This window comes from Somniosus microcephalus, chromosome 8 (assembly GCF_052327205.1).
Source record: "Somniosus microcephalus isolate GS21.2 chromosome 8, FLI_Smic_1.0, whole genome shotgun sequence".
NCBI classification, from domain to species: Eukaryota; Metazoa; Chordata; class Chondrichthyes; order Squaliformes; family Somniosidae; genus Somniosus; species Somniosus microcephalus.
This window is the reverse complement of record NC_140994.1, coordinates 195,390,294-195,415,275: the sequence shown is the minus strand read 5'-3', so window position 1 is coordinate 195,415,275 and position 24,982 is coordinate 195,390,294. Positions and strand designations below refer to the sequence as shown.

The 24,982-nt window shown below is 43.7% G+C and overlaps 1 protein-coding gene across 15 annotated transcripts in view; it reads right to left on the bottom strand.

Moving 5' to 3' along the window:
* ankhd1 (ankyrin repeat and KH domain containing 1) overlaps window positions 1-24,321 on the bottom strand; it is a 170,232-nt gene extending 145,911 nt beyond the window's left edge. For 6 of the 15 annotated variants that reach the window (XM_085995499.1, XM_085995503.1, XM_085995500.1 and 3 more), the window contains exon 1: window positions 23,918-24,320. In XM_085995499.1, the coding sequence (XP_085851625.1) occupies window positions 23,918-24,103 (186 nt within the window). In that variant the 5' untranslated portion in view covers window positions 24,104-24,320. Of the gene's footprint in view, window positions 1-23,917 lie in introns of all 15 variants that reach the window. The other 9 variants (XM_085995498.1, XM_085995501.1, XM_085995504.1 and 6 more) reach the window with 3 other exon arrangements.
* Between the last annotated feature and the right edge of the window lie 661 nt (window positions 24,322-24,982).

The window sequence follows — 24,982 nt, the reverse complement described above, 5'->3', positions numbered from 1 at the left end:
GTGAGAAGTATCTTCGATGGTGGTTCACAGAATTTATTCATTATGTAACTAAGCCATACAGACCAGGAAGGTTCCAGGTTTGACATAAGTCTGGACTGAGTTAGCTGGAGCAGTAGTCAGGGTGTTCCAATTACAGGAAATCCTGGTATCCGACACTGACGGGACCGAGCTGGTGCCGTTAGATCAAAACTGCCGTATAAACCAGCGGCAATGTTAAAACAGAACTTTTCAGCTCCGTGTGAATCAACAAACCCTGTTCAAAACAGTCAGCTGCAGCTGCAGTCTCTAGCTGAAGCTGTTGCTTAGCTACAGACCTTGCAGAGCCTGACTGGGGAAAAAAAAAGCAACGAGAAGTAAAAAAAACGTATAGAAAACGGCTCCTGAATTTTGCCGGTAGATAGAGCTTTCCAGACTTTTAACCTCCGATGCAGAAGGAATGTTTCCCTTGGCGGGTGAGAACAGAACTAGAGGACATAATTTAAGGATAAGGGCTAAACCATTTAGGACAGAGATGAGGGGGAATTTCTTCACTCAGAGAGTGGTGAACCTGTGGAACTCATTGCCACAGAGGGCAGTGTACGCCAGCTCATTAAATATATTTAAGAGGGAATTAGATATATTTCTACGGGCAAAAGGGGTTAAGGGTTACGGAGAGAAGGCGGGGACGGGATACTGAATTAAAGGATCAGCCATGATCTCATCGAATGGCGGAGCAGGCACGAAGGGCCGAATGGCCTACTCCTGCTCCTATCTTCTATGTATCTATGTAAACTAAAGTTTCCTGTAGCATCATCTCCAGGTTAGGATGGGGAAGTCAGCCATGGTTCCTATTGCTGATTACTTTTCATAGACCACTGGCAGACGAGCATGTGTGGACTCGTCAAGTTCAGATGAGACACCCCCAGTCATACAATTTGTATTCAACTTTACAGCTGCACAAGAACGTCAACTTGGGCAATATACCAAAGGGTAACTGGCCCCCAAAGAACTGTACCCTAGCCTTCAGAAAGATGGGGATGAAAGAAAATTGGCAAGAAAAAATTAGCTGCGGGCAGCAAGAGGGAGAGCACTGGAGCTGAGCTGCGTTCATTGAATGCAGAAAACCTTACCCATGTAAGTCATCTAATATCCATTATTCAAATCCATGAACAAATAGAACCATACAAAAGTAGTGTAGAATCTGGAGACAATACTAGTGAGGATTTAAATGTGCATATCATCTTAAACCTCTGCAAAGTGACCTACCCAGAGGCAGGCGATCAAGACATTGCTTTTGTTAAAGCATGCAAGTTTCCTTCGGGTACCTACCCTAGTTAGCATGGATCAAAACCTCAAAATTGGCCAGTCAAGAATGGGTTCCAGCTTTCCCTGGTGGTTGCTGACCAGACAAGCATTTATGTTCTACGCAACATTCTACTACTCAGTCACTAACGCTTGCTTAATGATGGGTTTATGAAAGATTTTATTCTGACAGGGAAAAAAATTATCTGGATTAACAAATAATCTTAATTATAAATCGACATAGAAAGTTTTTTAATACTTTATTTTAACAGAAAAGTGTGTGGCAACTAAAGTATTGGTGCCATGATTCCTGGGATAAATGAACCAAGATAATTTCTCGCAAAAGCAGCAGACAGGATTGTAAATCAAACAAGATATAGTCGGTCCATCACTGAAGAATTACCTTCACAGAATCACAGAAACCCCACAGTGCAGATAGAGGCCATTTCGGCCCATCGAGCCTGCACCAACACATATCCCACCCGATCCCTATAACCCCTACACCAACACATATCCCACCCTATCCCCGTAACCCCACGTATTTAATCCCCCTAATACTAAGGGTCAATTTATCATAGCCAATCAACCTAACCCGCACATCTTTGGACTGTGGGAGGAAACCGGAGCACCCGGAGTAAACCCACGCAAACACAGGGAGAATGTGCAAACTCCACACAGTCACCCGAGGCCGGATTCGAACCCGGGTCCCTGGCGCTGTGAGGCAACAGTGCTAACCACTATGCCACCGTGCTGCCCTTCTAAAATTCGACATGCTGAGAGAAGTGTCAACAATCTAACTCAAATGCAAAAATGCTTGCCAAAAAACATTAGTTCAAACAGTTCTGCCACACAATTTGTTCAGAACAAGGATTCAAATTCCAGGCAGGAATCAGCTAGCAAAAGGTTCACTCTTCCAAGCACAATTCATGAGCCTAGAGATCAGAGAGTGCTCTGTAACTAAATCTCATAGGTGGGCAGAATTCTTGAGCCAGTTATCTTAATCCAAGTGAAGGAAGTCAGCAGCCTTGATTAAACATCTGTAAATAGCACAGGATGACTGGAATGTCACACCCAAGGGGCTTTAGCTGAAGTGTTGCCACTAGACATTTTGTATAACAAAGACTTCAGGTTGCAACTAGTTCACCAGGCTAGGCTATCTTTTCAATGGCAAAATGGATAGAAGCCTGCAGGTTGCCATTCCATATTCTGCCACCCACTCACAACCTGAATCAGAAGATCCCTTTGTTTAACTATGGTTTCCTCTGCCTTGACCAACAGGGAAATTAAAATTGCATTCTACATGTTAAGGGAGTCCACTCATGCAGCAGGACTGGATGATCCCTGCTGAGTGCAGCCAATACAAGCAATCCCTGCTAATATAAGGTAATGAGCACACAAAGCTCATTCCTTGAAGGACAGCAGAACTAACTAAATTGCTCAAAATTCAAACCTATTTGCGTGCCAGATGATGCATGATGGAATCTTCACACCCAACCCCTTCCAGATATGCATCCCATCCTATAAAAGGGTGCAAGATTTCTTCCAATGGTCTTATCAAATTTATATTGTGAGTAACTGCCCTATACTCGCACCAAGTCCGGTTCACCCATCATCCCGGTGCTTGCTGACCTGCAATGGCTGCCGGTCCGGCAACACCTTGATTTTAAAATTCTCATCTTTGTTTTCAAATCCCTCCATGGCTTCCCTTCCTATCTCCTCTAGTCCTACAACCCTCTGAGATCTCTGTGCTCCTCCAATTTCTGGCCTCTTGCACATCCCCAATTTTCATTAGTCTGCCTTCAGCTGCCTAGGCCCAAGCTCTGGAATTCCCTCCCATAACCTCTCCACATCTCCTCCTTCAAGACGCTCCTTAGAAACGCACCTAAAACCTGCTTTTAAATCAAACTTCTGGTCACCTTTCCCAATATCTCCTTGCATGGCTTTACGTCAAATTTTGTTTGATAACGCGCCTATGATGGGCCTGGGGACGTTTTACTATGTTAAAGGTGCTAAATAAATTTAAGTTGTTTTTGTACAAACCAGAAGTTCACAGATTTGATCCACATGCTGCGCTGAATTCGCTGACCTCAATCATAATTAGCCTCAACACCCTGGGCAGGAACAAAAGTCGAACAGGAATTCCTCTCCCGAATGCTATCGTGATTCCACCTGACAGTATACAAATGCAGTCAATGGGCTAGGATGGGATTGGCCTCAAATATGAAGCCCTCAGCAGTTGAGTAGTCAGCTAGTGCTCATGATCCAGGCGCATGTGATAGAAACATAGAAAATAGGAGCAGGAGTAGGCCATTCGGCCCTTCGAGCCTGCTCCGCCATTCAACTAGATCATGGCTGATCATCCAAACCCTAGCACCCGGTCCCTATACCGACAGCCATCCCACCAAGCCCTATCCCCGTAACCCCACGTATTTAATCCCCCCTAACACTAAGGGCCAATTTTTATCATGGCCAATCAACCTAACCCGCACATCTTTGGACTGTGGGAGGAAACCGGAGCACCCGGAGGAAACCCACGCAAACACGGGGAGAATGTGCAAACTCCACACAGACAGTCACCCGAGGCCGGATTTGAACCCGGGTCCCTGGCGCTGTGAGGCAACAGTGCTAACCACTATGCCACCGTGCTGCCCATTGGTCACCGTGCTGATCAATGGTCATTGGTAAAGGGGCTGGTGGACAGCCAGTACACATGGAAATGTACCCCAGCTAGGAAGAGGAGAAAACTGGCAAACACTTGGCAAAAATAAAAAAATGGGACTAGACACATTAAATGCTTGGGAGATCCAAACCATTAGCTATAGCATGCCAACCACTTCCCACTACATACCCAAACCACTCCCATTCTCCCTCTCTCACCACCACCCCCCCCCAAACCAGTAGGTTTAGATTCAGTTTCATACTAATGCAGGAAGGGGTTATTCATACTTATTGGCACCTGTGAAAGCACTCTAGATTGCTTACAAAGCAGTTTCATTCTCATTAAGTGCTGATAAATTTCAGCTCTATTACATGAAATCAATTCTCTCAACCTGTAGAGGTAGTGGGAGAAATTAAATATGTGGGGCAGACAACATAACATCCATAAACAGGAGGGGAGGGCTGGGTTAGATACCTCGAGAATCTGGATTCAATATTTAGACCAGACTGATGGGATAAGTCACCTCCTGTGTTGGCTGCAAGGATCATGTGTAAATTGAATTTGGGATGTCTCAATCCACTTTCTACTGGGGATGGATGACAGCACAAAACTGTCCCCAATTCTGTACTAATTGGCAAGCTCATTCAGACCACAGGATGATTGGTGTGAGAAAACGAAAAATGCCACATTAGCGCAATAGAAGGTGTGCTTCTGAACTTGGGGCTGAGACACTTTGTTGGGCATAATAGAAGGAGCTTGACAGCGGTATACTTGACCTGATAATTCTCAATGCTAAAGTGGAAATCCCCAGCACCAACATCCCTCACCTTGATAAGCACAGCATTCACAAAAAAAATACACCTAGAAATAATGCAAACGCACAAAGGATTGAAGGTGCGAGACAAAGTTAAATCTAGAAGAGAAATAAACAAATCAAAGATGATTAAAAGTACAAAGATATTAAAGGAAAATAAACAAAACAAATAAAAATGAATTATTAGCCGTACTCAAACAATTCCCACAATTATGCTTTCTTGAAATATTAGCAGCAACTATCCAGTCATTGGACAAGTTAATACTACAGTCTGAAAACAACCAGTGGGTTAGCTCCTTTATGTATTGTCCAAGTGATGTATTTAGTACAGTCTTAAACGTCACCATTTATAATAACTCAGAATTTTTAGACCCAACATAAACAGAACTCTGCCCTTTTTGGGGATTACTATATAATTAGAGAAGAACTTTGAGTTGCTCTGCTTTAATGGTATCTGCTCCCTGGCTCAGCGTTGTTTTGGTCTCCATCTTTAAGGTCAGGAATTTCTGAGATAGGCCACTGACCATCCTGGAAATGTCACTCCTTTGCATATGGGGGGAAATCCCCGCAAACTGAAAGCAGCAGCCATTATATCCAGTTTCCCACATTTGTTGAAATGAGATCGGACTTCTCTAGAAAGTTAGCTGTGGTCCCTTACTTCAGTTCACTGGAATTGGAGTTGGCAGTGATTGCAATGCATGGACAGGAGGCAGACACCAATATAGTCAACAAGGCTCCCAGGGTTTCCTCTCCTCAAGACCTTTATAGAATAGGAAACAGTGGGGCAAGTATATGGAAACATTTCCACTTATGAAAACAAGAAACCATCCAGAAGGATTTACTTTCCTAGCTGCCGCAGCATGGTCTTGAGTTTTTATTTATTTCAAAGGCGGTCACATGCTCTCAAAGTAACCCAGCAACATGCAGAACAAGAATAGTAGGACTCTGGCAAAACGTTACAAACCTGTATGCTGTTCCTAGTGTAAGGGTTGGGAATGAATTTGCACTCCCTGCCCCAATCTTTTTCCCCAATTTTCTGTTTTCCTTCCACTGAAAGCTGTGACTCATGCTAGGGTATTCTTCAGAAATGAGCCCATGCAGAATAATCAGTAAGCTGTTCAACAGCTGGGAGCAACACAAGCAAGTCCAATCCTGTGCTCACCAAACATCCACATAAGCACACTTTTTCACTGGGCAGCAACCAAGAAAATGAACCCCGAATTTATCCCCTCCCTAACTGAGGCCCAGTGCAGCATCTCTACTGCACCTATCAGGCATCAATCCTGGGATCTTCCTAGTCTGTACAAGAACATAAGAAATAGGAGCAGGAGTAGACCATTCAGCCCTTCGAGCCTGCTCCACCATTCAATACGATCATGGCTGATCTTCAACCTCGACTCCACCTTCCTGCACTATCCCCATATCCCTCGGTTCCCGTAGTACCCAAAAATCTATTGATCTGTCTTGAACATACTCAACGACTGAGCAGCCACAACCTTCTGGGGTAGAGAATTCCAAAGATTCACAACCCTTTGAGTGAAGAAATTTCTCATCCCAGTCCTAAATGGCCAACCCCTTATCCTGAGACTGTGACCCTTAGTTCTAGACTCCCAAGCCAGAGGAAACATCCTCCCAGCACCTACCCTGTCAAGCCCCTTAAGAATGTTATACAATCAATTAGATCACCTCTCATTCTTCTAAACTCTAGGGAACATAGGACAATCACCCCCATCCCAGGAATCAGTCTAGTGAACCTTCACTGCACTCACTCTAAGACAAGTATATCCTTCCTTAGGCTAAAGACCAAAACTGTACACAGTACTCCAGGTGTGGTCTTACCAAGGCCCTATATAGCTGCAGCAAGACTTCTTTACTCTTGTACTTCAAACGTTTTATGATAAAGGCTAAAATACCATTTGCTTTCTTAATTGCTTGCTGTACCTGCATGTTGACTTTCTGCGATTTATGTACAAGGACACCCAGGTCCTCTGAATACCAACATTTCCCAATCTCTCACTGATGCGCTATCAACAATACCAAAGACTACGAGATGGACTTAAATGAAGTAGGCTTTTATTGACTAAGAACTAGAGCATGCCTCTGCTAGTGAATCCATCCTAAGAGCTCCCGGGGGAAGGGTGGTGAGTCACCTTTATACCCAGGCTTAGGGGTGGAGCCAGGGGCTGAGACATGCCTGGACTTGTACAGGGTTAACAGTGGTTTACCACACAGGCATGTACAGGTTAACAGTGGTTTACCACACTCACCATTTAAAAAATATTTTGCTTTTCTATTTTTCCTACCAAAAAGTGGATAACTTCACATTTCTCCACATTATATTCCATCTGCCGTGTTCTTGCCCAGTCACTCAACATGTCTATATCCCTTTGCAGCCTCGGTGACCCCCTCACAAATTATTTTCCAACCTAGCTTTCTTTTGTCAGCAAACTTGGGTATATTACACTAGGTCCCCCTCATCTAAGTCATGAATATAGATTGTAAATAGCAGAGGCCCAAGCACTGATCCTTGCAGTACACCACCAGTTACAGCTCAGTCCACAAGTATACTTTCCTAGATTCAGAATATCCTTCCTCCTCCCTTTCCCACCAACTCACTACTTTCCCCCAATATTCTAGATTGATGCTGTTCTCCAAAGTCTCACTAACTGGATTTAAAAAGGCTTTCATAACTACTTTATGTTATCCAATTGTACTTTCTGGCTTTGCTCAAGAATAAGAAAACAGCTTTCAAACCTCAGTTAATTCGTGAGTCCGATTATTGTATATGAATGATGACGAATCTCAAAACAGAGTACAAATCCAATAACCAAATACAATATTTGCAGCTGTTCGAAATTCAATCCCAAACTGACCTGTGCGAGACGCTTAACACGCATTTAAATTGTAAGTGACACAACCAGGACACCAATTAGGTGGATTTGCTGTCAGACAACATACATTCCTACAGCCTAGCTAAATACTCAATGCACAGCATCTTTATTTTTGTCAATGGTGTAAATAATCTACAGCAATACATGATTTGAATGACCAAAAAAGTGTACATTCCACACCCATTGAGGCATTTATTTAAGCTTCTGATCAATTAATCTCTTTAATCAACTCATCCAAAACAAAAGAATGCCCTTAGGGGAAAAAAAATTCCTAACTTGTATGTAATGCTTTCTATGTATTCAAATTGTAATAAATTAAGTTCAAGAAATGCACTGCAACCTCCAGTGTTAGCGTGGCTCAGTTGGTAGTACTCTCGCCTTTGGGTAGGAATACTATAGGTTCAAACCAGGTTCAGGACTTGTAAGCTGTAGTACTGAAAAAGTGTGCTGTATTTTCAGAGGTATCATTTTTGGAATGACACCATAAACTGGAGCCCTATACTCTGTTCAGGGTACACAAAAGTGTAGGGGAGTTCTTCCAGTGTTCTGGCCCATTCATCTCTCAACCAACATCACCAAAACAAATGATTTGATCATCATCAAATTGCTATGCACAAATTGGCTGCCTACAAAGCAACAAGTACACTTAAAGCACTTTAGGACATCCTGAGATTTAAAAAGACCATATAAATGCAACTTCTTACTTTCCAACTCCTTTTGCAATAATTAATAGAAAAGGGACACCTAGAGTCAGAGTGGCACAGGAGGCCATTTGTCCCATCGAGTCCGTGCCGGCTCTCTGTAGAGCAAACTAGTCAGTCCCATTCCCCCGCTCTATCCCTGTAGCCCTGCAAGTTTATTTCCCTCAGTGCCTATCCAGTCTCCCCTTGAAAACATGGAGTGTCTCTGCTTCCACCACTTCCGTCGGCAGCGAATTCCAGGTCATCACCACTCGCTGCGTAAAAAAGTTTTTCCTCACATCCCCCCTGTATCTCTTGCCCAAAACGTTAAATCTGTGTCCTAGTCCTTGTACCATCAACTAGTGGGAACAACCTTTCCCCGTCTAGCCTAACCAAACCTGTCATAATCTTGTACACCTCTATCAAATCACCCCTCAACCTCCTTTGCTCTAATGAAAACAAATCCAGCTTCTCCAACCTGTCCTTGTAGCTAAGATCCTCCATGCCCAGAACCAGTGTACACAAGATGGTTGTTTAGACCAGTACATTGAGGAGCCAACTAGGAAACAGGCTATCCTAGATTGGGTATTGTGCAATGAGAAGGGGTTAATTAATAATCTTGTTGTGCAGGGTCCTTTAGGGAAGAGTGACCATAACATGATAGAATTCTTCATTAAGATGGAAAGTGAAGAAGTCCAATCCGAAACTAGGGTCCTAAATCTAAACGAAGGAAACTACGAAGGTGCGAGGAGTGAGTTGGCCGTGATAGATTGGGGAGCTTCATTAAAAGGCATGATGTTGGATAGGCAATGGCTAACATTTAAGGAACGAATGCATGAATTGCAACAGTTATACATTCCTTTCTGGTGCAAAAACACAAAAGGAAAAGCAGCCCAACCATGGCTAACAAAAGAAATTAAGGATAGTATTAAATCCAAAGAGGAGTCATATAAAATTGCCAGAAAAAGTAGCAAGCCTGAGGATTGGGAGCAGTTTAGAGTTCAGCAAAAAAGGTTGATTAAGAGGGGAAAAAGGGAGTATGAGAGTAAACTTGCAAGGAACATAAAAGCAGATTGCAAAAGCTTCTACAAGTATGTAAAAAGAAAAATGTAGGTCCCTTAGTCAGAAACAGGAGAATTTATAATGGGGAACAAGGAAATGGCATGGCAATTAAACAAATACTTTGGTTTTGCCTTCACGGAAGAAGACACAAATAACTTCCCAGAAATGCTAGGGAACCAAGGGTCTAGTGAGAAGGAGGAATTAAAGGAAATTAGTATTAGTAAAAATAAAGTGTTGGAGAAACTAATGGGACTGAAAGCTGATAAATCCCCAGGGCCTGATAATCTGCATCCCAGAGTACTAAAAGAGGTAGCCGTGGATGCATTGGCTGTCATCTTCCCAAATTCTATAGATTATGGAACAGTTCCAGCAGATTGGAGGGTGGCAAATGTTACCCCATTATTTAAAAAAGGGAGAGAGTCCCACATAAGAGGTTAGTGTGCAAAATTAAAGCACATGGGATTGGGGGTAATATACTGGCATGGATTGAAAACTGGTTGACAGGAAACAGTAGGAATAAATGGGTCTTTTTCAGGGTGGCAGGCGGTGACTAGTGGGGTACTGCAGGGATCAGTGCTTGGGCCCCAGCTATTCACAATATATATCAATGATTTAGATGAGGGAACCAAATGTATTATTTCCAATAAAAACAGAAAAGGCTGGAAATACTAAGCAGGTCAAGCAGCATCTGTGGAACGAGAAACAGAGTTGGAACGGTTTCTCTCTCCACAGATGCTGCCTGACCAACTGAGTATTTCCAGCATTTTCTGTTTTTATTTCAGATTTCCAGCATCCGCAGTATTTTGCTTTTGTAATATTTGCAGGTTTGCTGACGACACGAAACTTGCCATAAAGGGAGCGCAGCGAAGGTTCACCAGACTGATTCCTGGGATGGCAGGACTGTCGTATGAGGAGAGAGTGGGTCGACTAGGCCTGTATTTACTAGAGATTAGAAGAATGAGAGGGGATCTCATTGAAATGAGTAAAATTCTGACAGGGCTAGGCAGACTGGATGTTTTCCCTGGTTAGGGGGGTCTAGAACGAGGGGTCACAGTCTCAGGAGAAGGGGTAGGACATTTAGGACTGAGATGAGGAGACATTTCTTCACTCAGAGGGTGGTGAACCTGTGGAATTCTCTCCCACAGAAGGCTGTGGAGGCCAAGTCACTGAATATATTGAAGGAGGAGATAGATAGATTTCTAGACACAAAAGTCATCAAGGGGTATGGGGAAAGATCAGGAATATGGTATTGATCATATTGAATGGCGGAGCAGTCTCGAAGGGCCTACGCCTGCTCCTATTTTTCTATGTCTCTCTTTCCATTCTGGTAAATCTCCTCTGCACCCTCTCATCCTTCCTAAAGTGTGGTGACCAGAACTGGACGCAATACTCCAGTTGTGGCCAAACCAGCGCTTTATAAAGGTTCAGCATAACTTCCCTACTTTTGTACTCAACCCAAGATCTCATATGTTTTGTTAACCACTCTCTCAATATGTCCCGCCACCTTCAGGGACCTATGCACATTAACTCCTAGGTCCCTCTGTCCCTGCACACTCTCTAAAACTGCCATTTAAGTGCGCATTGCCTCTCCCTATTCCTTCTGCCAAAATGCATCACCTCAGTTTTCTGTATTAAATTCCATCTGCCACTTGTCTGCCCATTCTGCTAGCCTTTCTATGTCCTGTTGCAATCGATTGGTATCATCACTGTTTGCCACACCCCCAAGTTTGGCGTCATCGACAAATTTAGAAATTCTACTCTGTATTCCAATATCCAGGTCACTTATACACCTATGAGGAGTTCTTTTTATTGAAGTATATTACTATTTAATAGATAAAAATAATACATGCAATCGTCAAAATTATGTTTTACTTTTTTTTGTAAACCGAGTGTCTCCATTGCAAACAGCAGGGTCAACATCTACCGACCTGATCTGTGCTTTGGGAATACTGAAATCCATCCTACTGGTCAAGCACTCCCCAGCCAGTAGCATAATTCCCCGAGGTCTCCAGATCAAGTCTCAGGTCAATCTAAAGTCACAATCCTCATTGTTTGCAATGGAGCACTCCCAGTAACACCACAAAGTGGCCCAGTAGGAAGAAAGGTCGGAATTCACATTGCTCCCAGCAGCAAACATTTTTTTTTAAATGGGAGTATATGTTTTTTTTCTATATAACAGGGATTTGTCTGAATAAAAAGTACTCCTCCAAGAAGTAGAGTAAAAATGTTTAACTGGGGGGGGGGGGCAATTTCAGTGGGATGAGAACAGATCTGGCCCAGGTAAACTGGAATCAAAGATTGGCAGGCAAAACTGTAAGGGAACAATGGGCTGCCTTTAAAAAGGAAATAGTTCAGGTACATTTCCACTAGAGGGAAAGGCAGGGCAACTAAAGTCAGGGCTCCCTGGATGGCGAAAGAGATAGAGAATATGAAGAAGCAGAAAAAGAGCGCGTATGACAGACGTCAGGTTGCAAATACATGAGAATCAATAGAAAGGTCAGAGGAGAAGTGAAGAAGAAGAGGGGCAAAGAGAGGGTATGAGAATAGAATGGCAGCCAACAAAAGGTAATCCAAAAGTCTTTTATAGGCATATAAATAGTAAAAGGGTAGTAAGAGGACGGGTGGGGTCGATTAGGGACCAAAGAGACCTCTGCATGGAGGCAGAGGGCATGGCTGAAGTACTAAACGAGTACTTTGCATCTGTCTTCACCAAGGAAGAGGATGCTGCCATAGACATAGTAATGGAGATACTTGATAGGATAAAAATTGATAAAGAGAAGGTATTGGAAAGGCTGGCTGTACCTAAAAGTAGATGATCCTTAGTGTTAGGGGGGATTAAATACATGGGGTTACGGGGATAGGGCTTGGGTGGGATGGCTGTCGGTGTAGGGACCGGGTGCTAGGGTTTGGATGATCAGCCATGATCTTGTTGAATGGCGGAGCAGGCTCGAAGGGCTGAATGGCCTACTCCTGCTCCTATCTTCTATGTTTCTATGTTTCTATCACCAGGAGTGAATGAGATGCATCCTTGGATTTGAGGGAGGAAATCGCAGAGGTACTGGCCATAATATTCCAATCCTCCTTAAATACGCTGGTGGTGCCAGAGGACTGAAGAATTGCAAATGTTACACCATTGTTCAAAAAAGGGTGTAAAGATAAACCCAGCAACTATAGGCCAGTCAGTTTGACCCTGGCAGTGGGGAAGCTTTTAGAAACAGTAATCAGGGATAAAATTAACAGTCACGTGGACAAGTGTGGGTTAATTAAGGAAAGTCAGCATGGATTTGTTAAAGGCAAATCGTGTTTAACAAACTTGATCGGAGTTCTTTGATGAGGTAACTGAGGGTTGATGAGGGTAATGCAGTTGACGTAGTGTACATAGATTTCCAAAAGGCGTTCGACAAAGTGCCACACAATAGGCTTGCCAGCGAAGTTGAAGCCCATGGATTAAAAGGGACACTGGCAGCATGGATACGGAATTGGCTAAGTGATAGGAAACAGAGTAGGTGTGAACGGTTGTTTTTCGGACTGGAGGAACGTATACAGTGGTGTTCCCCAGGGATCGGTTCTAGGACCACTGCTTTTCTTGATATATATTAAAATGACTTGGACATGGATGTACAGGGCACAATTTCAAAATTTGCAGATGACACAAAACTTGGAAGTATAGTGAACAGTGATAGACTTCAGGAAGACAGACAGGCTGGTGAAATGGGCGGACATGTGGCAGATGAAATTTAATGCAGAGAAGTGTGAAGTGATACATTTTGGTAGAAAGAATGAGGGGACATATAAACTAAATGGTACAATCCTGAAGGGGGTGCACAAACAGAGAGACCCGGGGGTATGTGTGCACAAATCGTTGAAGGGCAGGTTGAGAAAGCAGTTAAAAAGGCTTACGGGATCCTGGGCTTCATAAATAGAGGTATAGAAATTATGCTGAACTTGTATAAAACACTGGTTCGGCCCCAACTGGAGTAGTGTGTCCAATTCTGGGCACCACACTTTAGGAAGGATGTGAAGGCCTTAGAGAGGGTGCAGAACAGATTTACGAGAATGATTCCAGGAATGAGGGATTTCAGTTACGTTGATAGACTGGAGAAGCTGGGCTTGTTCTCCTTGGAGCAGAGAAGATTGAGAGGAGAATTGACAGAGGTGTTCAAAATCATGAGGGGTCTGGACAGAGTAGATAGAGGGAAACTGTTCCCATTGGCAGAAGGGTCGAGAACCAGAGGACACAGGTTTAAGGTGGTTGGCAAAAGAACCAAAGGCGACTTAAAAAAAAACTTTTTTATGCAGCAAATGGCTAAGATCTGGAATGAACTGCCCTGAAAGGGTGCCGGGGGCAAATTCAATCACAGCTTTCAAAAGGGAGTTGGATAAGTATCTGAAGGAAAGAAATTTGCAGGGCTACGGGGAAAGGGCGGGGGAGTGGGACTAGCTGAAGTGCTCTTGCAGAGTCGGCACGGGCGCGACGGGCCGAATGGTTACAGCATGGAAGAAGACCATTCTATGATTCCAAGTGATGTCCTCTTAAGAAAGGTTCCATAAACAATACTGGCGAGTGGCATATACAATCTTACAATTTAATAAAGCCTTAAGGACTTACTGTCTGCAATCAGCAAAATCTTGAAATTACAGAAATTTTAGGGCCCCATCTGTAATGCATAGTTTCAAAGACCAAGAAAATTCCTAGCTTGAGGTTCATCGCCAATCTGAGCTAAGTCAACACCATCCCAGCCAAGATGGAAATATTTATTATACTTGCCACTTTGGTGAAGTGCTGGTTACGAAGGAAAAAGAATTACCAAGTGTTCGGACTCCTGATCATTGTGCAGTGACAACAGATAAAACGTGCACATGGTCTCGGCTGTAATATCCACCCACCCTCTTCATGATCTAATAGCATGCCAACACTCACTGCCCAGGCTCATACATAAAGAAAGCCTATTTGGGCAACGTACCAGGGGGCATCCTGTGCCTGTCCAACTACCCACCAGAAGTCAATGCTTTCTTGAAAGGAGAAACTTGGTAAAATAAATGTTTGTTTTTCAATAAATTTCAACATATTTATGCCTAGATTGTACAGTGGAAGACTCAGTTTGGTTTGAGATTCAAATGTTTAAACCATGCTACTGAGCTTTGCACTATACCCAACCCTTTTCATCACATGACAACATGGAGAAGTGAAAGAAAAGGCTATTGTAATATGCACTGTGGTAGTATCAGAGCAGAGATTATATTTAGCAGGCAGTCGGAGACAGATTAGGCACAGTTACCATGTTGTAGTTTTAATAGTCACTATTATTCACAAGCTTGCAATAGAAACTAGTTATGAATTTTCTCGTTAATAATGCATTGCTGTTTTGAAACTTCACAGCTACTCAGCAGTTAGTGCCTGTATGTATTTCATTTCCAGTTTCATATTCTCTACCCTTGTTTAAAAAAAGGAAACACCCTGGACCCCAAGTATTTTATGCATATAGGACACTGGTAAATGGCCCGTGTATAAGTTGAATATGAAAATGTCTGGAAGGTCCAGGAATCAAGTACAATTATACCAGTATTAGAAGGAAAGCACTTGGGAGTTAACTGCACCCACCTTGTATGTGTTAAATTCTGTATCAGTGTAGTTTAAACAGTTAACTCTCTATTTTTCAGTGACTAAACTGTGCCATGAAGTGGTGGAATATGGATTTAGAGCCTCAATCCCATCTCACAGTTTTTTAACAAAGTCACACTGCCACAGGCAAGTATAAAGCAGAGGCCTGGCACTACCCCACAAGGGGAAAAGTACACCTATCAACAACAGTGGCAGGAAATAATTCTAGAGGAACTATTACATTTTACTCATTGCAATTTGCCCACCCTCCAATTTTCTCCCCACCTCTCTTGACAGTGCCAGAAACCATTCAGATCATTATTCTTCATAAGTAGATGTAGGTAGGTACTGTACTAACTACTTGATCATGCGGATAAACTAGCTTATCCCAATTCCAATACACAGCATTTACACTTGCCATAAAAATAATTCTGCATAGTGAAACAACTGAACATTTGTTAGGAACAATTAGCCATTTAAAAATATCCCCAAAAAACTGAAAGTGCAGACTTCTGGCACCTACCTGTAAGCTGTTGTCAGCAAAAATTCAAAACCAGGTGACTAGCTATGAAACTGGAGTTGGGCTTAGAGACCAGAAGTCCATACAATTTATAAAGCACAACCACTTCCAGTACCAAGTTTTACACTGCGCCATCACACTTAGCTTAAAAATCACAACGGTGACTTCAAATGTTCTGGTCACTAAACTGAGAACTCATTCCACCTGCAGCCACAAAAATGGTAGCCTGTTACACTGCCACCTGCATTCTGCTGCCTCCATCAATGCACGGGGAAAAAAAACAACCCTATATGATACTCCAGACACTGGGGCCACCCCATTTATACTACAGCACCACTGAAGTCAGGGCTGTAATGTAAATACAGCATCGGACATGGCACAGTCTTGGCTAACATTTGTACTTGGACGTCCCTCAATGCTGTCTTGTTTGGGTTGTCTAAAGGGAAGAATATATTCAGGTACAAGCTGGCAATGGCGACTTCATAAATCACCAGCATGCCCAGGCTAACCCCTCATTTAAATCCTGCCCACATTTAGCTTAACATTGATGGACAAGAAAACGATTCAAGACTGCTTTTCCACCTCTGAACCTCTCCTGAAAGCACTGATTTTTATTGGGACCATTCGACAAAAGTCAGAAGTAGGAACTCTGATTTTTTCCACCTCCGTGTTGCCCAGTGGACTGAAGTCAATTGCAACATTCCCATCACTACCGTGACGGAGGTCAGATCACTTGGGGGGAAAAAACTGGAGTTCGAATCTGGTCTGCACAGTTGACTACAACAGAATGTTTTCCCAACAAGCCCACAGCCATTTTACTTAAGGTGGAAAAAGTACATAATATTCCATTGGGCCAGTCAGCAACAGAGTAATGATAGGTTATCCTACCTGCTCAGTCCCAGATTTTGTCTAGTAGGAGCAGGAACAGATAAAAGTAGTAGTACATTTCAAAATTGTCAGAAGGAAAATAAATGACCTTTAAAACAAGACTGGTTATGAAATGAAATATGTACATTAACATTTTGACAACGTGTCTATCTCGCCTGAAAATGTTCCTGCATGCATACTTATGAGATAATGCTCATATTTGTCTCCTCTTCACCCGACTGCGTTGACTCTTGCTGGGGTACCTTTCCACAGGTTCCAGTAGCCCACAAATACCTCAACCAATAGTACTTGACGTCAAGTCTAGAAAGCGAGTATCAGCAGGCTATTTAACAATGCAAAGCATCACAGCCAAGCCCGGTCCTATTCGCAGTTGATGCTCACTTTCCAGTAATGCTCACTGGATAGTGATGAGAATCCTGGCGATTTTTCCCCCCTCACTAGTTTAGGAGCACTGAAGACTATTGTAGTAATCCAACTGTTTCCCTCTGATAAGATCAGCTAAAGTAGTGCCAGTCAAGAATCAAACCAGGGACCTATCAGTCTCTATGGATTAGTGCTACACATAGAACAGGACTTGGCCATTCATCCCCTCGAACCTGTTCCGCCATTCAATGAGATCATGGCTGATCTGTATCCCAACTCCATCCACCCGCCTTGGCTCCATATCCCTTAATACCTTATCCAGCAAAAATCTATCGATATCAGATTTAAAATCAATTGAGCTAGCATTTACTTTTTTTTTTAATAAACAAGAGTGTGCCACACTTCTACCACCCTTTGCGTGAAGAAGTGTTTTCTAACTTCTCTCCTGAATGGCCTGGCTCTGATTTTAAGGTTATGTCCCCTTGTCCTAGACTTCCCCCACCAGCAGAAAAAGTTTCTCTCTATCTACCTTATCAATTCCATTCAAAATTCTAAACACCTCAATCAAATCACCCCTTAACCTTCTCTATTGCAGGGAATACAAGCCTAGTTTATGTAATCTCTCCTCAGAATCTAACCCTTGGAGCCCTGGTAACATTGTGGTGAATCTGCACTGCACTCCTTCCAAGACCAATATATCCTTTCTAAGATGCGGTGACCAGAACTACACACACTACTCCAGATGTGATCTAACCAGGGCTTTGTATAGCTGTAGGAAAACTTGCTCCCCTTTATATTCCATCCTTCTAGTTATAAAGGTTAACATTTCATTAGCCTTTTTGATTATTTTTTTATACCCGACACATTTTAGTGATCTGTGTACATGGAACCCTAAATCTCTTTGGACCTCCTCTGTTCCTAGCGTTATCATTATTTTAAAAAATATTTGGATCTATCCTTTTTTGATCCAAAATGGAGGACCTCACACTTAGCCGTGTTGAAATCCATCTGCAACAGTTTTGCCCACTCATTTAATCTATCAACGTCTTTGTAATTTTATGCTCCTGTCTACACTACTTACTATACTACCAATATTTGGGTCATCTGCAAACTTGGGATATATGGCTCTCTATTACACCATCTGGAGAGAGAACCAAGATTCATTTGGGAAAACTCTAGCACACCCAAGAATCAAAATTTTAAAATAAGGAAACCTGATCAATTAACATTTTAAAACAAAGAGGTGACTCTACAAGCAAACAGTGCAGATTTGTACTTACACCGACGGAGCTGCCCTGCGGGACAGATTTAAGGCTTCAAAAGGACACCAACTGGCATGTGTACAGCCCCTTTAACATATTGATATGTCCCCAGGTGCTTTGCCAGGAACAATTGCATTAATATAGCACCTTCAATGTAGAAAAATGTCTCCATACACTTCACAGCTGTGTAATCAGACAAAAATGGACACAGAGCCAAAAGGAGGAGGTGAGATATTGGGTAGGTGACTAAATGCTTGGTCAAAGAGGTCGTTTTATGGAGAGTCTTATTAAAGAAGGAGGGGGAAGTGGAGAGGCAGAGGGGTTTAGGGAAGGAATGCCAGAATACAGGGCCTCGACGGCTGAAGGCACTCCCAACAATGATAGGGCAAAAGAAGCGAGGGAAGCAGAAGAGCCCAGAGTCGAAGGAACGCAGCGTGCTCAGAACAAAAATGGAAGGAAGGAATGGAAGAACAAAATCAGGGGAAGTGATGAAAAGGGTGGATTTTAAAAGGCTCTTGAAGATGAGGCGAGTTGCAGCAAGACACAGATCTAGGAAATGAAATCCAGTTAAGGGTATGGTAGATGAAGGTTCTGTCACCAATGATGCATTGAAGGGTAACATACACTGTAGTCCAGAGTTGGAAAAGCCAAGAGTTCAGACTGGAACATAGGATGGAGGAGGTTGCAGAGGTATAGTTGCACACAACCATGTAGAAATTTGTAGACAAGGATTTCGAATTCAATGTGCCGAGGAACAGGGAGCCAGTGGAGGAAAAACTAGGGACAGAGACAGGTAATGTTATGGAGACAAAAATAAGCTGTCTTGGTGAATATGTTGTAGTGTTGAGACTTTATGTGCCAATATCGCATACTGTGATTTCACCCCAAAAATCTCCCAAATGTCTACAGGGTAGCAAAAACTCTTCAAAATCCTCCAACTGGTGTAGTTTTACTGAAGTTCTGTACTATTCTAGCCACCCTTCAAGTACCACACAAGCTGACAAATCAGCCACCAAAGGGTTGTCGATTCCACGGAATGGAACTTTCCCTTGCCAGTCACTTAAAACACCTGTCCTAGCACCACCACCCCAAATATTGTAAAAACCAGGAGTAGTCTCCATAAGACTGACTATGGAACACTCATCTGCAGAGCAAGTGCGCTCTATTCCTGATTGATATCACCCCAGCAAACCTGCTCCCCAAAGACTAGCTGAAATGGAGATTTACACGACAGTTGTACAAAATGAAGATTTCTCCAAATAAGCTCCTTAATTGGCTTAATGGGCCATTGATACCAAGACATACAGCCCAGATGGTTCCAGATTTATTCAGCCTGCACGGAGTTTGCTGATTTTAGCCAGGGCAGCAGTTGGTCAACATTTCTGCGGCTGACTGCTATCCAGTTCTTCTGCTGGAAAGTGCACCTATGCAGACAACAACTTGCATTCATATTGCAACTTTTAATGCAAAAAAAAGTCCCAAGGCACTTCACAGAGGGGTAAACAGAAAAAAATGGACACCAAGCAAAAGGAGATATTAGGAGAGGTGATCAAAGGCTTGGTCAAAGAGGTAGGTCTTACAGGAGAAAGAGGTGGAGGCGTTTTCAGTACATGGGGCCAAAACAGCTGAAGGCATGGCCAACAAAGTTGGGGTGAAAGGGGGAATGCACAAGAGGCTAGGGCTAGAGGAATGGAGAGTTCTGCAGGGACTGCAAGCCTGGAGGAGGTTGCAGAGAAAAGGGGCAAGGCCATGAAGAGACTTAAACACTAGGATGAGAGTTTTATATTTTAAGATGTTGGGGGACTGGAAGCCAATGTAGATCAGCAAGGACAGAGGTGAAGGGTGAGTGGTACTTGGTGCAAAAACAGAACAATGAGCTGAAATTTACAGAGCGCAGACGATGGGAGGCTGGCCAGCACAGCATTGAAATAGTCAAGTCTAGCGGTGACAAAGGCATGGATGAGGGCTTCAGCAGCAGAGGGTTATGGCAGGGGCAGAGACAGAATGTCATGAAGGTGGAAGTAGACAAGTCGTTGTGATGGAGAGGATAATGGGGCTGGAAACTCAGCTCAGGGTCGAATAGGATGCAAACAGCCTGGTCAGGGAGGGGGACAGAATCAGTAGCAAGGGTACAGAGTTGTGGCAGGGAACAAAGATAACAGCTTTGGTCTTCCCAATGTTTAACTGAAGGAAATTGCGACTAATAAAAAACTGATGTCAGACAAGCAGTCTGAGAGACTGCTTGTTCACATCATAGAAACAGTGGAGGGGTCAAGAGAGGTGGTGGAGAGGAAGACCTGGGTGTAGTCAGTGTATGTGGAAGTTGACCCTCTCTCTTCAAATGGTCACCAAGGGGCAGCATGTAAATAACAAAGGAGGGGGGCCAAGTAATGTTCCCTCTAATTTTGTTTTGGCCCGCACATCACCTTTAATGGGCTACGCAAGCCATTCAAAATTCCATGCATGCACGGTTTTTCTATTTAAAAGCTGGTTCACCAGCTGTGCGGGACTGCAAGAGTACTGCGCAGTCGCACAGCTTAAAGGAAACATTGAGGGCCGAGGATAGATTGTGGAGGACTCCCTAGGCAATGGTGCGGGTGATAGAAATTGAGAGAGATGCTCTGGCTATGACTGGATAGACGAGGGGAGCCAAGTGAGGGTAGTTCCCAAAACAAGCGCTCTACTCGGAGCTCCGACACGGCAAGAGAGCCCCAGGTGGGCAGAGGAAACGCTTCAAAGACACCCTCAAAGCCTCCGTGAAAAAGTGTAACATCCCCACCGACACCTGCGAATCCCTGGCCCAAGACCGCACAAAGTGGAGGAGAAGCATCCGGGAAGGTGCCGAACACCTCGAGTCTCTTCGCCGGGAGCAAGCGGAAGCCAAGCGCAGGCAGCGTAAAGAGCACGTCAACCCAAACACCCCACCCACCCACCCCTTCAACCACCGTCTGCCCCACCTGTGACAAGAGACTGTAGGTCCCGCACTGGACTCATCAGTCACCTGCAACTTCATTTTTAATGTGGAAGCAAGTCATCCTCGATTCCGAGGGACTGCCTAAGAAGGAATAAGGAGGAGGGAAGTTCCTCTGAGCTGGACGAGGGAGGCGAGGCGTTGGAGCAGGACGGTGAGGTCGACCATGTCAAAGACTGCAGAGAGATTGAAGCGGGCTAATATTCTATGTGACCGTGGTGTCATTTTTGACTTTGGTTAGAGCTGTTTAAATGCAGTGCAGGGACAGAAACCTGATTGGAGAAATTCAAACATTAAAAACAAAGACTTCCATTTATATAGTGCCTTCTACAACCTCAGGACATCCCAAACTGCTTTACAGCCAATGAAGTACTTTTTGAAGTGTAGTCACTGGTGTAATGGCCTCCTTCTGTGCCGTAAATTTCTATGATTCTATGAAACATGGAAGCCAATTTGCGCACAGCAAGATTTCACAAACAGCAATATGATAATGACCAGATAATCTGTTTTAGTGATGTTGGTTAAGGGATAAATATTGGCCCCAGGACACCAAGGAGAACTCCCCTGCTCCTCTTCAAAATAGTGCCATGGGATCTTTTACAACCACCCAAGAGGGCAGACAGGACCTCAGAAGAGAAGTTCTGTGGTCAGCAGTTCAGTGGGAATGGGGTAAAAGGAGCAGGAGATGGATCTCATGAACAAGGTGAGCTTGGAAGGAGAGAAACAGTGGTTGGTAGCTGAACAGTTGGTCACAATTTTAGTGACAAAGTCGTCCATAAGCTCCTTGCACTTTTTGTTGGAAGGGAGGGGGCAGAAGAGAGTTGTCCATAGATTCTGGCAGAGGAAAGCGAGGCCAGATAGCATTTGATGTGGTACAACCAGATCTGGTGATAGCTAAACCAGTTATGCAGCATGGTACGCTCAAGTCTGCACCCCTTGGACTTGAGAGTGAAGATGAGGGCATTACCATAGAGAACAAACAGGATGGGAGAGCCTGAAGGTTTCACTTGGGATAGGGGAATCAGGTGAAAGTGAGGGAGTGACTGAACAGATTAACAGCTGCAGAAATATTGTGGCATTGAGAATCAGGATTCAGTCAGTGCAGAATCTACAGGAGGAATTATGTCTTGGTGTGACAGGACAGGGCTCAACTATGTGCCAACGTTCATTGTCTAAGCTCTCAAATAATGAATGGCCACTTGGACAGGAAACAGAGAGCGACCAGCCCCCAAGGAACTCCAACTAGCTGGTACCTTCAAAAGATGAAAACTGTTTTTGAAAAAAAATCCAAAACTTAATCCATAGAAATGCCCTGTTATGATAATCAGTCAATTTATTTAGTTGTTACAGTATAATCAAAATGTTCAGGTGACAAAGCTTCGACCAAATTTTATTGCCAAAATTACATGTAACCCCCCAGGTTACAGATCATTGCCTACACAACTTACCTTTTAGTTATGTAATTTCAAACTGCCATGCACAATTTGATGACAATCTAGAATTAATTTATTTATGCCCCCCTCTTCTTTCCTACAACCCAGTTTCAGCACTTCAGCTCAATTCTGCTAAGAACATGAAATAAGAAAAGGCCAATCAGCTCAATTTTGTACCAGTGTATTTTTTAGCCAAAATTCTTCAGAGCATGCAACTCCTAGTTACTTTTAACTTTTACATTACTTCAGGTTATCACAACACCTGACTCTGAATGATAAAAACTTTAACTCCAGCAGTTCTTTTCTTGATTTTAAAGGACACCTATGACATTTCTCTCAGCTCTAATTTTCATGCATCCATTCTGTAAATTGTAATATTTAGATTGTTACACAGAAGCAAAGTGTGTGCCTGGACAGACTAAAAACATTATACTACTGTACTACCTTAAGATGACATACTTCCACCAACATCTTAAATACTGTTAAATGTCCCCCCCGCCCCAAACAAAAAAAAGAGAAACCTGTAAAATAGAACTGGCATTCCCCCCTCCCCAATATGAAAGATCTGCTCATTCTACTTGTCACAGATCAACACACAAAGTACCATCTCTTCCCAATGCAGTGAAACCAGACATGTCAGGCTCATCTGGTAATGCATCAAAATCAATCTGGAACTGCAAATTGAGATATAAACTACAACCATATCCGTTCTCGGAGCTTATATATGTGACGAGGCCCACAATATTAGATTTGTGCGAAGAGGGACAGCATTGAAGAATTAGAGGCCTACTATGCCCATTTCCCTCATGTTAGGCGCTTCCTAATGCAAGTGAGAATAACATGGCACCTTCCAACTTCGTTTGTAGTCAGACATACGTAAGCGAAACAGATTTACAGAAAATGGGAGTGAAAAATTACTGAGTAAACATATTGTGTCGAAGATCATGTCTTATTTGATGCGTTCACATTGTGGGGAATATCAGATGCAGCGGCCCTTGTTGGTTCAACCTATATTAATCGTAATTCGAAAAGGGTTAGTGGCTTCAGGACAATTCAGGCCAGAACTAGTTTCTGGATTCCAAAAAAAACCTAAGAAGCCAGGAGGGCCGCGCGGCTCACTGGGAGTTGTAGTTCGGGCCTTGCTTTTCCTCCGATTCCCTTCAAACTCCGAGTCACCTTTTAAACTACACTTCCCATAAGTCGGGGCGGCCGCCGCGCAAGCGCACTCGGCCCTTTGGCCCCTCTTTCTACCCCACCCCCCTCCCCTCCCTCGGCCTACCGCTTCACCCGGCTCCGCGGCCGAGCCTCGGCTTCGTATTCCAAACTTAGGCCCGGATTTGTACGCACCGCCAGTAAAGCACAGCTCTCGGGCCTACTATGTGAAGGAGGAGAGGGGAGGGGATTGCGATTTTGGGGGGGGATTAACACCTTAAAACGATTGACTAAAGAGCGGTGTCGTGGAGTGGCGATGTGAAGTGAGGGTCACTTTACCTCAGAAACCTCATCCTCTTCGCTCCCAGAGAGCACAGCTAGTTTGAAATCCAGGCGATCCCCGGGAGTCGGCTCTAAAATGCGAACTTTAGTGCTGACGGCGGCGGTCACAGAATCTATTTCGTCTTCAAAGCCGTCTGTCATCGTGTCCAGCGCTCGGTTCTCCGCTATCACTTCATTCTGCATATTCTTCGCGCTCTATCCTTACCGTGCTGGGCGCCTCTGAGTCTGACTAGAAGCTGTATCTATTTTTGTGTTTAAATCTTTCTGATGTAAAGTTTGACTTCGGCTACTACCAGCGAAAGCCCCGCGCCTCACAGACAGACTAGGCCCCGCCAATATTAGTCCACCCGAACCATTAACTTCTGTGCGCTTGCTCCCACTAACTTGATAGGTGCACATCCGGCACCCGCCCCTCCCCAACTGCTCGATGCTGATTGGTGGGAAGGGGCAACTGACATTCCATTACGCAGTGTAATAGCGCCTGGGCGGGCTCGCGATTGGTCAGCGCAGCTATCAATAAAACAGCTAGCGGGCTCGGATCAGGTTAGGTTGGACAGCAATGTCTCCTACAGAAAGACCCGGATGGGCGATTGATTTTTTTTTGGGGGAAGCGCACGCCTTGTGTGGGACAAAGATTCATTTACACAGTTGGATTCCTACCTGTGTACTTCGCATAGCTCACACATAATATTTCTGTGTTTTAGTATTTTCGTTTGAATTATTTTTATTTTTACTAATATATTTTATTCCCCTCCCCTCCTTAGGAGCTTATTGCTGGTATCAGCAGCACTTGTTAGTGTCCACACATCAGTCCAGAGTTGAAAGAAACCACGCTCATTTTTTTTAAAAAGTATTCCATGATTGCGCAATAGCGCATCCCGCCCCATGGGGGAGGACTAGGTGATTTTACATTCTTCGAAGCTGCTCCGAAATGCGCCACAGGAAGTCATGGCTGAAGTACATTTGTTTGTAATTTATCCAGTCTTTTTATATCTGTCATATTATAAACATGCAGCCAGTGATAAATTCTGTTCAAATGGATTTACTCATGACCAGCCCATA